General features: G+C 34.2%; 6 protein-coding genes across 6 annotated transcripts; 2 read left to right on the top strand and 4 right to left on the bottom strand.

Annotated features, from left to right (window-relative positions):
- Positions 1-34: 34 nt before the first annotated feature.
- Positions 35-2,314, bottom strand: FG386_003002 (Sec23; the record flags this gene model as incomplete). The annotated part of the gene is made up of 1 exon (XM_067342230.1): positions 35-2,314. One exon carries the CDS (start codon positions 2,312-2,314, stop codon positions 35-37), a length of 2,280 nt encoding a protein of 759 aa, XP_067198891.1.
- A 1,187-nt stretch (positions 2,315-3,501) lies between these two features.
- Positions 3,502-4,734, bottom strand: FG386_003001 (casein kinase I; the record flags this gene model as incomplete). Its single annotated transcript, XM_067342229.1, has 1 exon — positions 3,502-4,734. One exon carries the CDS (start codon positions 4,732-4,734, stop codon positions 3,502-3,504), a length of 1,233 nt encoding a protein of 410 aa, XP_067198890.1.
- A 1,406-nt stretch (positions 4,735-6,140) lies between these two features.
- On the top strand, positions 6,141-7,874 carry FG386_003000 (uncharacterized protein; the record flags this gene model as incomplete). The annotated part of the gene is made up of 1 exon (XM_067342228.1): positions 6,141-7,874. The coding sequence occupies one exon, from the start codon at positions 6,141-6,143 to the stop codon at positions 7,872-7,874; it is 1,734 nt and encodes a 577-aa protein (XP_067198889.1).
- A 419-nt stretch (positions 7,875-8,293) lies between these two features.
- On the top strand, positions 8,294-11,665 carry FG386_002999 (uncharacterized protein; the record flags this gene model as incomplete). The annotated part of the gene is made up of 1 exon (XM_067342227.1): positions 8,294-11,665. The coding sequence occupies one exon, from the start codon at positions 8,294-8,296 to the stop codon at positions 11,663-11,665; it is 3,372 nt and encodes a 1,123-aa protein (XP_067198888.1).
- Positions 11,666-12,208: 543 nt separating this feature from the next.
- Positions 12,209-13,669, bottom strand: FG386_002998 (uncharacterized protein; the record flags this gene model as incomplete). The annotated part of the gene is made up of 1 exon (XM_067342226.1): positions 12,209-13,669. The coding sequence occupies one exon, from the start codon at positions 13,667-13,669 to the stop codon at positions 12,209-12,211; it is 1,461 nt and encodes a 486-aa protein (XP_067198887.1).
- A 1,280-nt stretch (positions 13,670-14,949) lies between these two features.
- Positions 14,950-16,434, bottom strand: FG386_002997 (uncharacterized protein; the record flags this gene model as incomplete). Its single annotated transcript, XM_067342225.1, has 1 exon — positions 14,950-16,434. The coding sequence occupies one exon, from the start codon at positions 16,432-16,434 to the stop codon at positions 14,950-14,952; it is 1,485 nt and encodes a 494-aa protein (XP_067198886.1).
- Between the last annotated feature and the right edge of the window lie 294 nt (positions 16,435-16,728).

Raw genomic sequence — 16,728 nt, 5'->3', positions numbered from 1 at the left:
TATAACAAATTGTGGATTTTGGTTACACTCACGATTATGATTGGACTGCAAGTTTAATGAGATGCTCCATAAATACCTTAAGAGACACATCATCAGTAATGACTATAGAACCATCAGAAACAGAATCGAATGTTGCTCCAGAGAGCGTGTTATGGGTTGCAGAGGGATTGACTTTAGCAAGTAAAAAGCGAGCTTGAGAGCCACCGGCATGGCAAAGGACGAATTTTGGGACTGGAAATCTGTCTTGAAGAATAGAACGGGCATCTTCAGCTGGTGCGAGAAGTAGATTCTTGAAGTTCTCGTATTCAGGATTTTCGTGATACCCTTGTTCTTTCCACTGGTGAATCATTTCACCATACCAAACAACAATGTGGAAAAATGAGTCGAGAAGGAGAATAACATTTGGCTTTAGAGATTGTACATCCAAGAGAACTGGTTGAGGAGGACCTTCATCGAATGAATATTGTAAAAGAGCAGGTTGGATCATGACCAATGAGTTCATCACGTTTTCTCTGAGAAGAATAGTTCTGTAATACGCGGTTTCGTCCGGCGATGCATTGAATGTTTGAAGGAAGTGACTTCTTCTGAGATGATACATAAATTGGGGATAGATGCTAAACTCAGATGATAGATGGAATGAGTTAGGATCATCTTTTTGATAATCCGCAAATCTTGATACAAGCCTAATGAGTTTTCTGTCGAGCCATCTCAAAACGTCAAGTCCATCCTCATTCTCGGTTCTAATGACTGCGAGTCGTGCCATCAACACGGCTGCAGACTCCTGATCAAAACCAGGAGCCAGGTCCAGAATATTGGGTTCTGAATACCTGTATGACACAGTCGTAACCCTAAGTCTTTTTCTTCCGGAAGGATGATTATATAAGGTTTGAAATTGTATATAGGATTGTTTACCCGGTGGAATTTGATTCGGGCCTTGTGCCACAACCTCGAAATAAAAAGCAATTGTAGTGTTTTTATCAAGAGCACCTAGAGTCCATTCACATGTATTACTTTCACCGATCATGGTGTCTCCAACTTGTGCACCCTTCTTACCAGTGCCTGTACAGGCTCCAATGGCCCCGCTAACCTTAACATCCTTTGAACAAAGTATTTCAATACGACCATTAAAGGCCTGTTTAATGTAACCAGATTCGTCAGGCTCAAACATTTTCTTAAATGAATCCCTAAATATGTTCATACTGAACGAGTCACTCATTACCATATATCCACCACTTCTATCACAAAGCACACGCATCTCATGAAGACCAACTTGATCCAAGGAACAGGCCATAATATCAACAGCATGTCCGTTTTGAACGGCTCTTTGAGCGAGAGAAGAGTAGAATTTAATGGCCTTTTGAACGTGCCTTGCAGAATTCGAGTTCTTTTGCAGGTCCAGATGATGTCTGATCGACTCTGCAAGCGGAAGAGCAACGATGGTTCCAGGCCCAACAGTACACACTCCTCCAACAAAAAGCATAATCCTTCCACTTTGTTGTACACAACAAGCTTCCATTATTCCTGTAGCAACGGCTAGCGCCACTCCTGTGCACCTTTGAGGGCGTGTATCGGCCGGTATTGTCCAGGAATCTGGATGAAGATCATCCAAAATTCCCATGAGAGAAAACTCGCACTCAGATACCGGAAGAAGAAATCTTCTTGAAGATTCCTGAGAAGCGCCTCCTGCGGTTCTAGGATCAACTCTGGATGTCAATCCGAGTTGGAGCTGGATCTGTTGGGCAGTCACGTCTTTACCACCCCTAAAAACATAAGATTTAGAGCATTCAGAAAATCCAATTTCGTGAACGCAACAAACAGTCCCAAATGTAATAAGTCCAATCAAAGCGTCGGATGGCATAAGAGATATAGCTTGTTGAATAGAGTCCCTCAATTCCGTAAGTTCTGCCTCAATCAAACAAGTGTCAATTACGAAAATGAATACTGGAGGGTTAACATTGTTAGTAGGGACACTTGGTAATATATATTCAATCGAAGGATACATAAGTTCTGCAGGAAGAACCGTCTCACTTATATGCTCGGCGTAATGGGGAGGGAAAGGGTTCCTCTGTAAAGAGAATGGACATGTCCATACTTTGGATCTGAAGTCAACGGGACAGTATGGATTTAAAATGCAACCTGACGCTCTGCATCTAATGGGTTCGTATTCAACAAGTTGCAATTTATTACTTTCTTTAAGGGGTGTAAAAAGGCACCCCAACGGAATTTCAACCCGTGTAGCTTCAAGCTTGGTTGAGGGCCAAATATTCCAGTTAAACCTAACTCCTGTTTGATTCTCTTGCTCTTGGTAGTCCATCTTGACTTAAATTGTCCGCAGACACTCTCAAACAGATGTATCTTATTTTAAAATTTAAATTGCCTACTAATTTCCTGTAACTTGAATATACATTTATACATGTATATATACATATATGTATGCCTGTATCTGCGGGTCTAATGAAATTTTAACATAAAAAGATTACTTGTTTATATAATATGTAAATTTACACCAATTATTTCTCTTCTTGCCTTTATAAACCTTTTATTGTGTACAGCCAATTCCCGAATTTGCGTTGTTTTCACTTTCACTACTTCAATTACCTGATCAGTTCCACCTTACCTCGATTAAAATAATTGCTTGTCAATCTCTTTCCAAAATAAGCAAAAAGAATAAGAGGAAAAAACAATGATCAAAACTTAAACTTTATACCTCTTATTCACAACTACTGTGAAAGGAGGGTTTCATAGATGATTTAGGCGGTAAGTGGGGAGGTGCTTACATAAGACCGAAAGAAAATCACTTTCCGATTTGGGGGTGAAAAAAATAAATGATAGACAATTTATGACAATGGCGCCTTTTGTGGGGAGGGGGTCCCGAAGCCTCGCCTATAGCCAACTTTGGATGCGGAATGCGTGGGGGGAACGGGCGGCAAGCAGTATGTGAAAATGAAAGACATAGGGATAAAAAAATAAGTTAAATAGGAGAACTTGAGCACTAGGAGAGGGAAGTTCGAGTTTCAGTCCCTGCAAGTGTCAATAGCCAGTGTTTGTCATATTTTTAGTATTCGATATTTCACCAGTGGCACCGCTCCCCAAAAATGTGGGCCCCTGCCTAAGGGTTTCGAAAGCCGGTGGCGTTACACATCTAATGTTAAATATGTAGTTTATTAGACTGAAATAACACTTAGATCATATTATTTATTCTAAGGATAATGATAATAAAGCCACAAGTAAGGGGGAGCAAAAAAGCAATAAAGTATTAACAGGATGCGCATGCCTCCAATTCAAAGACACCGCTTTTGTTTTCACTAGTGGTTTTCGTTCAATCCTCTGCCAACTATTCTTGTTAACACCCCAAATGTTCTCGTTATCTATCCAGATACAAATCTAAATTAGATGAAAAATAAGAAATATTAGCTGTTTAGTATTTTAATACTATCAGCGTGGCAATAGGACCTTATTTTTAGCATCAGGTGGGGTTCAAGAAATGAGAAAGCGTGTGGCTCATTTTACGGCAGCACCCCATTGTTCCTCTTGTTGGTCTTGGCGGACTCCCTGATTAGCGTCTTCTGTACCAGCCACACAATTCACGTTCGGCTGCAGGCAGTTATTCGGATTAGAAACAATACCAACAGTGTTGACAGCACTCACTTGCATTCCAACTGTTGGGATTTGAGATACTCCATATTGGTTTGCAGCTACTGAGGTATTGAGGGCAACCGGGATATTTGCATTTGGAGTTGCTGCCTGGTTTTGAATGTTTCCCTGAGCAATCGCATTCGGGGGTGTTACACCCAAACCTACTCCCATACCAACAACGTTTGGGTTTCCGGTTCTTCTTCTGTCCTTTTCAGGTTGCAGAAAACTCCAGTCAAATATAAAGTCATACTGGTAACCCTCCCTAAAGAAAAGGTCCTTAAATAGTCTCCTTAAGTACGCATAGTCTGGTCTGTCTTCAAACCTAAGTGCTCTGCAATAATTTAAGAAAGTAATAAATTCAAATGGATGGTGTTTACACAATGTTTCGATTGGAGTAGAAATCTTTCGTTCCATAATTTTGTCATACTTGTCCTTTTTTGAAGTAGCCTTTAACCCTTGCCAAGGGAGAGTTCCTCTGTTAAAGTACATCAAAACATAACCAAGGGCTTCCAAGTCGTCTCTTCTACTCTGTTCAATACCAAGATGGGTATTAATAGAGGCGTAGCGTGCTGTCCCAGTTAAGTTTTTACCTTCTCTATAGGGAATGTGAGCCTGAGACTTGGGATCGCGATATTTTTTTGCTAAACCGAAGTCAATTATATAAACCACATTGAGCTTTTTGCCCCGACCTATCAAAAAATTGTCTGGTTTTATATCTCTGTGTATAAAATTTTTCGAGTGGACAAACTCAATTCTATTGAGCATCTGATCTGCCAACATCAAAACAGTCTTGAGAGAAAATTTTCGATTACAAATGGTAAACAAATCTTCTAATGAAGGGCCAAGCAAGTCTAAAATCATAACGTTGTAATCACCTTCTATTCCATACCAATGAACTGTTGGGACTCCGATTCCCCCTGCAAGAATCTTATATAACTTAGACTCATAAAGAAGCTGGGGGTGACGCGATTTAACACTCTCTAGTTTAATAGCAACCTCCTCGCTGTTAGTCACATTTGTACCCAGGTATATGTCCCCAAAAGAACCACTTCCTATTTTTCTACCGAGCCTATACTTTCCTCCTACTCTAACCTCCATTGCAAGTCCTTGATACTCTCCGCTCGCCACTATATACCTATTTTCAAATTCAAACCCTATTAAAGCTTTTAATTAATGATTTTATATATCAGCTACTCCTAGACTTGCTCAAGAGGAAATGTACATTCATGTCATACTTCTGTCAACCCACTGTAATTCTCAAATATTTCCAAAATACCCCAGATAACCATTAACACTCGGAGTACCTTCTAGATGTTTACTAAAGTCTCTTTTTCAAATTTTTTACCACAAATATTTCCGCTAAAGTTTTTGTTTCTTGATCATTAAATTTCAAAATAAGGTTGTTGTCTATACTCTTAACTTTCGAATTGGGCCGACAGACAAACTATAATTTTCTCTCAAAAGCACATCAACAGCCTCTCACAACTTTAATTATCAATGAAATTTTAAGAATATTGTTTATTTCTCGGCTATTCCTTCCTAGGAAATTACACTATAGATTTTTTTTCAATTAAATGGGGTCTATATTATTCATAAACTAAGAAAAGCTAAACCCTCTGGGCGGGAAAATAAGGCGGGAACTGTTTTTGAATTTTAAATATTAATTTTTTTACTCCATAGAGCTATCTGAAAGAAGAGTAAATATTCTGAGTGAGATAAAGGAGAGAGTTAGTTGAAGTGGGAGTTAAATGATTGTATGTCAGGAATAAATTTTCAATAATAAAGTGGCCTAAGTGAATTATATTGGAGGACCTTACATTCGGATGGTCACACACTGGAATAGTTAGAAGTGCGGGTTTTTGTATCGTTTACTATCAAGTGTCTGTTATTCTATGGGTTTGATCAGAATTGTACCAGTTTTATTTTAACAGAATGATATTTGAGAATTTTAACAACTGTTAGAGGGATTTGTTAAATGCATGGAAAATCACATAGTGATGGGGCGTTAGGCGTATGAGTAGTTAATGTGGGAAAGTGTTTTTAGCGAGGCGGCTATCTTTGCTAATAGAGGAATAATTTTAATGCTTAAATTACAATAAAGCCGCCTAATGAAGGGACGGTATGGCGGCACGGTTATGTTTTTTAATATCGCGCAAAAGAGCAAAAATGTACTTTTGGACTAGTTTTGTGGTTGAAGAGTTGATTGTGAGATGCGTAGAAATAATAAATAAAGAAGTTAAGTTGGAAATTTTTATGTGTGGCTTTGAGTTAGTAGGTTAAATAAAATACCCAAATATTAAGACATAATTCTCAGCATTTTTTTTTCTTAAAACATTGAGTGCATGTTGTATCGATTATTTCGGTAAAATAAACATTGAATTAATGCTATAAAAGATAAAGTTTAAATGAAAAAGTGTGGATGTGCATAAAAAATTGTAAGGAATTTCAAATGTAAGCAACAGCGTAGACAGATAATTACAAATACAATATAATGGATACGAAGAATGGAGTGTCTAATAAATAAAGAAGTGAACAATAAAAAATCAAAAAATGTTGGATTAGATTTGGAAATAATGATTATTATGGGGATATCTTCTTTTATAAATTATTGTATAACGATGCTGTGGCCACTAATAGCAGTAGGTGTAACATCAAGAATCCCATTTCAAATATTCTTGTCTTTAGTTGAGGTGTTAGTCACTTTGATTTTGGGTTTAATTTCAGATGCAAAAAGCAGAATGGCTTCAATAAAATATTCATTTAAAATAATATTGTTTTTATCAGTGTTGTCTTTACTACTTGTTTCGGGAAATTTGCTTACCGGGTACGATTTATTAAAGTTTGATTTGATATATATAAGAGATTCGGAATCATTTGTTGGCTATGATAATATATTGCTATACGACGATAGTTTAAACATTATTGGTAAAGTTAATATTGGTGAACATTTGGTTTCGGAAGAATTATTAGATGTTGTAATTGAATCTCATGATGGAAAAAATATAAAAAATCATTATTACTCAAGTAATCATTTAAAATCAATGAAAAGAGATGAAGAGTTTAAAGTCAATCTATTCACATTAATACTTTTTGCAATTTTTGGAATATTGAGATCGAGCTCGATAAGTATTTATTATACAATGAATGTTTTGGTGTATGAGGTTGAAATGAAGGATGCGGAATATTATGGTGATAATCGTAATTTATGTTGGATGAAGATGTGTTTCTGTAATATTTGGAGATTTTTAAGTATTCTCATCGTTAGAGCAACATTTATTTCATTAATTTTAATTTTTCTTGGAAATAAAGACCTTGATAAAAAAAATAATACTATAAACAATTATTATTCATACATGTTCTCAATTAATATTATTATATTAATATTATTAGCATTTTATGGAATTTATATTATAAATAACAAACTAAATTATTTTAAAGAAGTGGTATATACAGATGAAATAGATAGTTCAGGAGTGAGTATTTGTTTTAATCGTTTAATTAGCTTCTTATTTAGCAAAAAAAATAGATTATTTATATTTATTTTGGTACCTTGGTGGATATTAAACTTTATTCAAACAGGAAATAACTTTTGTCAATGGGTTTTGCCTGGTGATAATCCAAATAATATTGAATGGTGGGAGCTTTATCTTTTGTTATTTGAATCAATGATAGCATTACTCATTTCTATATGGTTGTCAATCTTTCCTTTGTTATTATCGCCGGCTATAATTCAAGTATGTTGTTTCGTACTTATATCAGTTGTATCCTCTGGATTAACTATCTGCACATACACATTTCGTGAGATTCCAATAAAATCATTTACGGATTTTACCTCTGCATTTTTGCTCTGTCATGGAATTTTTCATTTATGTTGCGTGGTTCCATCGATGACTATATTGTTTCTTACAATTGATTCAGCTTCATCGAAAATAAGGTCCTCGGTTTTGTCTTTAGTCCAAATTGTGATTTCAACAGCTCCATTTTTTGACATGTACATTAACAATCACATGGAAACTATTAATGCTTCATTGAAGCTTTTAATAATCACCTCAATTACGATTTTAGGTTTGTTTTTCAGTGGACTATTTATGAACAGGTATTTAGGTGAAAATAGTTCTCCAATTGAATACGATGATAATAACAGTATTCACTCCCTAGAGCTTCTCCCTATTTATAGAGAAGTCGCTAACAGTGAAAAACATCTAATTAATCGTGAGAATAAGTTGTATACATTCTGAGAAAGGAACAAATGGAGCAAGATTAAAGAGTGAAAACAAGAGTACTATATGTAAAGGCAGCTAAAGTACTAGTTAACTAGTTATTTTATTTATTTAAACTAAACAAAAAATAGTCCTAGTTTCCTAATAATTTCATTCTAATCTCATGATATTATTTTGGCAACGAAGCTGCATTTAGGCGGGAACCCCACATATAGCTTTTTTGATATCAGGTTTGAATGTTGAACCGAAACAAGAGAAAAATAATTAGAAAGAGGTAAAAAAAAGTAAACATATAGATATTATTTATTTTTTCATAGGATTGTTAACATAAACGGTATTTATAGGCGAGGTTTACTTTTTGACTCTACAGGAAGTATTTAATTGTGTTTTGAATTTATAAGTGGTGGTAGAGTATCGGAATAGTAACTTTATAAAAAATGGAGGAAATAGTGACTCTCTTGAGTTTGAGTGCAAGTACGAACCCAAATGATGTTAAAGTGGCAGAGAATTCTCTGAACATGAAGGAGAGTTTGCCCGGTTTTGTGGAGACGATTTTGACAATAGTATCAAAGACAGAATTAGAGACGCATATAAGACAGGTAGGATGTATTTATATGAAAAACCTTGTTAAAAGGAAATGGGATTTAGATTGGGAACAGGGAGGAATGAGTAAGTCAGATAGGGATATAATTAAGGGCAATATTGTTAATATCTACATGAATTCACCAGTAATAATTCAATCTCAAATAGGAGAAATGTTATTATATATTTCAGTTAGGGACTTTCCGTCATATTGGAATACTTTATTGTCGGATATAGTTAAGTTTCTTCCAGATGATAGTGTGGATATGATTGGGAGTGCTAGGAACGGAGTCTTTACAAATGGAGATATTGGACTTTTGGTGAGTAAATTAAGGCAATACGAGTGTACATTGTCGATAATAAAGTTGATACTGGACAAATATAGATATGCTGAATCTTCAAATAAAATATTGCTTGAATTAAAGGAGATTTTAAAGATAGTTTGCGAGCCAATGTACAAAATGTTCGTTTATTCGTCACATTGTTTAGTAAGACAACTTCCTGTAATAACACAAGATTCTAATTCAAGGTTGTTTATATTGAAGATATGTCTTTTGAGTTGTCAGATATTTTATATTCTTCATTGTTGTGACATTCCAGAGTTTTTTGAGGACAGAATTGCCATTTTCATGGAATCTTTTCATGCTATATTGGAGTTGGATGCAGTTCCCTGTATACTGGGAGATGAGGAGCACTTGATTAATTATTTTAGTTTAAAAGGTCAAATATGTGAGAATTTGAGGATATATTCTGACAGGTATCAGGAGCCTTTTGACATTTATTCAAGAAAGTCATTGTCTACTGTCGCTATCCTTTTAACGAAAATGGTTTCTCAAGATAAGAAGAACCTGGAAAACAGTAGTCAAGAACTTTTGAATTCCATGTCTACTCTGGTAGATGAAGGTTTGAGATTTATTGGATCTTTGGCAGCAACACAATGGTCAGAAAATTCCTTTTTGGACGCAGGAGTTTTAGATCATCTAGTCGAAAAGATATTAATTCCTTGTACGTTCTTGGATCTGAATGACTTGTCTTTGATAGAAGAAATGCCGAAGGACTTCATATATAAGTATATTTGGGATATTAACGATGTATGTGACTCCACATCAAAGCGTTCCGCTGCCTTGGAGTGCATTAAGAATCTGGGGAAGTTCTATTTTGCACGACTGAACGAATTGTTGAGCACGTTGATTATAAATTTACTCAACAAAATTACCAATGATAATTCAACTTTTTATGAGTGGGAGGAGTACAATGAGAAATCGAATCAATACTGTAAATACAAAATAAGCAACTCTGATGTAACTAGAGAGGCTTCTGTTTTTTTGTTTATTTGTCTTTCAGTTAGGTCCTTCTCTAGAACAAGTGGTGTTACTCAATTAGAGCACAATATAGATTTGGTTGGATTTTACGAAAGATATATTAGGGATTTCACAGATACGCCTTTAATGCGTTGTTGTGCATTGAAGTATTTGATTGTATTTAGGAGTCATTTTAGCGACAAAGCTTCAATGGATATATTAAATCAGTCATATAATTGGTTGCTAAACAGAACTTCGAGTATAGAGGAGATGATGATACTTATGGCTTTTGAGAAGATACTGACTCAAAAGGTGTCTAATAATGCTCTGAATAATATCGGAAATGGCAACAGTGTTAACGGCAATATCAACAATAATAATAACAATAACACCTGTGTTTTATTTAAGTTAAATCCGAATGATACTCAACATTTTTGTTTGCAAATACTAAACGATTATCTTCACCCAATGTTGAAGAGAGCGTGTATTGGGAATGAGAAGAGGTCTTACTTAACTGAGAGTGAGTTTATCCCGAGGTGCATTGTTAAACTGCTCATTTACTTAAATCACCTGGGGTCAGAGTACGTGAATGGTATTACGCCAACGATAGTAGATTGTATCAAGTTGGCTATTGAGAATCCCAAAAATCCGTCATTTAATCACTATCTTTTTGAGTTACTCGGCGTTTGTATCAGAAATTCAAGTAATTGTGAAGATCTAGATCAATTTATTTTGCCGTTATTAATAGGTATATTGGAAAAAAACTTGACTGATTTCATCCCGTATTCACTTCAGTTGTTGGCTCTTAGACTAGATACAAAACCTTCTCAGAATGATCTTTATGACAAATTATTTGTTCACTTGATAGATGCAAAAATATGGCATGGACCTATTTCAATTATTCCTGGAATAACTAGATTGTGTACTTCGTTTTTCAGACAATATACTTTTCAGAATACAATTTTAGGCAATCTCAAACAAGTATTTGAGAGATTTCAATTCTGTTTGGGTCACAGAAGGCTTCAGTCAAATGTCTCTTTTGATTTTCTAAGGGATATAGTTAGATATCTCCCGTTTCAGTGGTACTCTCAGTATCTGACTGCTCTTTGCAATATTTTATTAACAAAGTCTCAGGAGTGGAACAGAATAGGCGACACTATTATGATTGTTCAGGTTATCGGATCTTTATCTATAGTGGTAATCAAGAAACCATTCAACGAGTTTAACGAACATAATTTAATGAATACTTTGGATACGCTACAAAGTGGTCTTTCTGTATTATTTTTTGAAAAAGTTGTATTCCCTAATTTGCAAAAGGCCACTCTTTCTCCTCAAGCAAGATATGTAATTTTTATTGCTCTCTTAAAACTTATGTATGAAACTCAAGTTGAACAAGCGACAAAGCTAAGCAACGGCAGTTTTATTTTTGAAGCATTTAAAACCATATATTGCATATATAACTCAATCAACAGCGGTTCTTTAGATGAATTTAATCTTCAAAGAAAGGATACTTCGTCTAATTCCTCTTCATTAATTGGCGGATCTCATAACAATTCCAATCAAATCACCGATTTGTCAAATTCAATTTTAGACCAAAACGGTTTTGTCCAAGATGAATACGAAATTAACTACCACAAACTTTTGGTTGCTTCCGGTAACACTCTCACTTGTTCTTACCCTGCTTATAAAGAGATTTTTGACATTATTAACTTTAAAGGAATTGCTGTTGATGACTTTAAAAACGGAAGTTATGGGGACAATCGCGGAAATTCTCCTCAGTTATTTAATTTTCTCAAGTGCATTTATCACAACGATTATATTAAACTTATCAAATTTGCTTTTCAACCCTATCTAGCTGAGATAGGTCAACACTACACTGGGAATCAGAACATTCAAAGTTTTGTTAGTATTTTAAGCAACAATTAAATAATTAATTTTTCGCTATAGTTATATCGTGAATCTGGTTTCTTGATTTGTTTATGCAGAAATGATATATATGATACTTGTGTTTTTTATTTTTAATTTAAATTAATTATGTTATTTGAACATGTTTTATCGGTACTAAAGTCTTATTTTAGTTTCATAATGTTTGTTTTTAAATTAGTTTGGTCTCATTAAACCTAGAAAAGAGAATAAAAAAACAGCGCATATTGGTTTTTAATAAGTCACCAGGGAATTAAACTCAAAAATAATTAAATCGAAGAAAGAAATAAACTTAGTTCTTCTACTAGAGACTTAGCTCTCACTCTCTTTGTTTTATAAACTTTTTACCTTTATTTAACTATACTTATGGAGCAAATATATCAGAATTATCTGCTTTTTTATGTCATTGTTGATATGGTAATATTAAATTCAACAAAAAATTAACACTTTTTAGTTACACTTCAACGAACTACATATAAATCATTCATTTTATAGCGGAGTGATTTATTTTATATTCATACATTTCAATTAAAATTATTAGGCAATTCAATCAAAGTTCAAAAACGAATTGCAACCACTTATTTTCATTTCCAAAACTTTAGAAACGTCTTCAACAATTTGAGATTCAATCTTGAGTTGTGAAATGCCAACTAATGCTTTGTACAATTTTTTTCTTTCTTTTTTTTGTTCACTAGTAGCACTACTTCCCAGTATTTTTAGTTCCCTGTATTTTTCTAGTGTTGATGATGAACTTGTAATTATGTAATCAAGTGCCCTTTTTAACGAATGAAACATTCCAAACAATAGAATCAATAATAACAATCTCTCAATAGTGCATTGAACAGTAACTGAACCAGATTGAGTTTGAATGAATTTTCCTAAGGACAAAGACAAAAGACAGTTAATCATTTCAACTAATAATTGTTTGACTTCAGAGTTCGCCTTCTTCACTTGCTCGTAAGAAGCTTTTGCTTTAACTGCTCTATCAGAACTGCTTCGCGGTTTATATGGGTTAAGTATACGATCCAAGCTTTCTTGAGATTTTAGTAGTGATGAGAATTTATCCAAGTATTTAATTGACAACCCCTTGACCAGACCAACTGTACAATATTCTGAGTATATATCATTAAATTTATTAAATAGTGAACCTTTGAGACTGGATAAAGCACTTTCAACATCTTTTTTGATAGAATCTTTTGATTTAGTTTGGTCTATTCCACCAGATAATTTTTTGATATCATCTTGAGTTACTATTGCATCAACTCCACCTGTATAGTGTCTGAATAAATCAAACAATAATTTTAAAAGAAAAGAAAGATCCAACATAATAAGTTTATCAATTCTTGTTTTGCTTTCACGAACTGCTATGATGTCAGCAGGACTTTTAATTTCTCGTTCTATATCAGGTGTTAAAACTTTCGAAGACGATCTTAATAATGACTCGAGCTCTTGTTTAACTTTAACGACATCATCTCTTTTTCGAGTAAGTTCTTCTGGTTTAAGCATAAATTTAGGTGTTGATGGATTTGAGTCTGGACTTGGTGTTCCACTGTCAGATCCTGAACTTTCTAATTTTTTAGGAGGTGGTATATCAAGTTTTGGGAGCTTTTTTGCTTGCTTCTTCTTTGGTATTGCGCCCTTTGAAGGATCTAATTCCTTGGGTGGTCCTTGTTCTTTGGGTGGTCCTTGTTCTTTGGGTGGTCCTTGTTCTTCGGGTGGTCCTTGTTCTTCGGGTGGTCCTTGTTCTGTACCATGACCGTGATCTGAAGTGTATTTTTTAAAGTCACTTTTTCCAGAAAGTGCAGCTCCAATAATACCAACAGCCTTTTTCTTCTCGGTATTCTTATCACCTTTATTGGGATCAGGATCACCAAATCCTTCAGGAGAAGCTCTCAACTTAATGAATGAGACTGACTTAAAAGTGTCATGATTTAAATGATTAATATGTATAAAATAAGTTAAGTAAAATAAGTCAATTAAAATGAAATAATAAATAATTTTAGTCATTTTTTTCATTCAAATTTGATTCATTTTATTACTAGTATATTTTATTTATTTACATATATTTATATTGAATATTATTATTAAGATATTATTAATGTAGTCGGAACCTTATCGTCTAATTTTTTCTTATTTACCTTCTCTGTCTAATTTAAGTAGAAACTATAAAATTTTAAAATCTCGGTCTTGGTTCTAAAAACAATTTTTTAAAACAGTAATATTAAATATTTTTAGTTATTTGCATATATTATATATTATAGAAGGTTTTTGTCTTTTGTTTACAAAAAAAATGATTATAAAAATAATGAGATGATAGAGTACTTAATAAAAAAAGTTTGAATTCGGTATTTTAATATTTGTGCTTTTTCACTTTAAAGTTTATTAAGATCAGAATCTAAAATAGATTTGAATAAACTAAAAAATGATAATAAGAGTAAAAAGCAGGTTTACTGCTACATTTGTTACTTTGGTGGTGTCACGTGTGAATACTACTTTATGAAATATTCACTCACATTTTTTAGATATATATATCTCACAGTGTGTACATGTTCGTTAATTTCATTGAAACATTGCATCTACAAAAAATGTGAATTTATTTTAAAAATGCAACCATATACATATACACGCAAATAAAGCTCTCAATTGTGTGTCCGTGTACATTTCTTTCTATATGTTAAACCTTAATTCAGGCGCCAATTGATTTATGCTGAAGTTGATTTTATTGCATGCATTCCTCATGCATTACCACAATAGTTGTTTCTAATTCACTGTTATCGCAAAAAAGTATTTTAATCACAAAGAAGCTAAGATGTATACAATTCTTTTAGTCATATATTGTAAAAATAATTACGCATAAATATAATCTAAAATGTGATTATTTAAATATTTATATACTTTAGAAGCAGTGTTAGATCTCTTTTGCATTTAATATTTTATTTTACTTAATTTTTAAAACTAGATGGTAAAATAAAAGCGAAAAATGACACAAATACTGAAAATATTGCAGAAAAACAACATAATGGCAATAAAGTAGTGAATTAAAACAAGATGATGTGACTCGACTCGCGCTTCTTTTTTTTTCGTATCTAGCATTCACAAGTAGTAAGAGCTAGTTATTAGCAAACCCCTTCGGACATCCGTAACTTAACAAGAAAATAAAATATAAATGAAACAATCGAAAATTAAAATTAAATGTTGGTGTGTATAGTGCAACGTTCCGAATATGTAAATTCAAACTAATTTAAAAAGTAACTTCATCACTCTCAATCACATTCTCTCCTCGATAATTAATCTAATTTAAACCTCACTTTCTTCTTTGTAGAGGGTGTACCAGGACTGCGAGGCTTTTTTAATGAAGAAGGGAGTCTAAGGGTACGTGATTTGTAGTCTGGTGGCGGAAGTGGTGGAGGGTCATCACCACCTGGAATGTAGTCTGGTGTTGGAGGAAGTGGTGGCGGAAGTGGTGGAGGGTCATCACCACCTGGAATGTAGTCTGGTGGCGGAAGTGGTGGAGGGTCATCACCACCTGGAATGTAGTCTGGTGTTGGAGGTGGTGGAGGAAGTGGAGGTGGTGGAGGCGGTGATTTAGATTTTTCACCTCCAGGATGACCTCTTTGACCTCTGGGTTTCACCTCTGCATACAAATCATCTGGACCACGAGTTGGATCTCCATGTCTACCTGTTTGTTTGGACCCAGGTAATTTGCCGGGTTGTCTCCTAGAGGGTCCACTTTGCTGTTGTGCAAATAAATCACTCGGATCAACATAAGTCAAGTCACCTTCACTTCTAGATTTTCTTAGAGGGTGATTTCTGGGGAAGGGTAATGGATCGCCTCCTGCACCTGTGACATCGACTGTGGATCCACCCAAACCATGACTTTGTCCTAGACCTTTCCCCCCTCTTGCTTCTCTCGCTCCTCCTGCTCCTCCTCCTCTTCCCCCTCGAGTAAAGCGTTCAGTAAATCTTGCAACTACGCTTGGCCTAATAATGAAAGGCTTGCAATCCCTCTTCCTTCCACTAAAGAAGTTCCCAATGTCCCTAGCTCCTGAAATATCAGAACTGCATTGTTGCAATGCTAATTTAAGTGCAGCACGATCGCGTTCTGTCATTTTCTTACGACCGAGTGACTCTAAAATTTTATTCTTTACCTCTAAAAGAATTTTTCCGATGATAGGAATAATTTTTTTTCCAAGAGAGTATGAAATATAATTATTAACATCGCAACCAAGGCTATTTCTTCTAAAACTGATATCCTTGTTTTTTACAAGTATTTTATATAAAAGACATTTGAACAATTTTTCTAATAGACGCTTTGTAAAGTCATTTGATTCATAAACTACTCTAATGGCACTCGTTAAACTTGGAATTGGCATTGAAGTTGGAAGTCCCTCTGAACTGGATATGACTTTGAATACGCCGTTAAAGAAATATAGTTTATAAATTTCATCTTGCAAACTTTGAGCTAAATTTTTTATAACGTTTCGACTACATTTTTCACTTGGATCAATTTTTCCAGGATAACCCATACTTTGAGATAAATGTAGAACTTTTTGAGAGTCTGTCATTTCTAATAAAGTCGCTGTAAATGATTCAAATTCCACTGGAGCTGCTCCTATTCCACCTTCTGCTTTAAGGAACGAAATTTCGGATAAAAAAACATCTTTGGAATTAAATAAAATTATTGAACCCTGAAAGTAACTGTGAAAAAAAAACTTTAACAAAACCAACGGTAGAAGACAAACATTAATATTTAAAATGGCAATTGACTTCATATTTCCATTCAATAATTATAGTGCCATAGATACAGGCAGTTTAAACATATAAATAAAAATAATTTATTAGGAAAGCAAGATATTAATTAAAAATTGTTATAATTATTTAAGGCATTTAATTATCTACCTATTTACCCGTGTAACATGTGTAGTGTCACTTCCTCTTTTCCGCTCATTTTTCCATGTGGGTATACGAGTATATTAAATAAAAAACTAGGGTAAATTACACGCACACAATAGATTACCATATTGGGATTTTGTATAACAATAGCATTTGGAAATGTTTCACATGAA

Source organism: Cryptosporidium ryanae (assembly GCF_009792415.1).
Source record: "Cryptosporidium ryanae isolate 45019 chromosome Unknown contig_60, whole genome shotgun sequence".
In the NCBI taxonomy this organism is placed as follows: domain Eukaryota; phylum Apicomplexa; class Conoidasida; order Eucoccidiorida; family Cryptosporidiidae; genus Cryptosporidium; species Cryptosporidium ryanae.
This window is presented reverse-complemented; position numbering and strand designations above follow the sequence as displayed.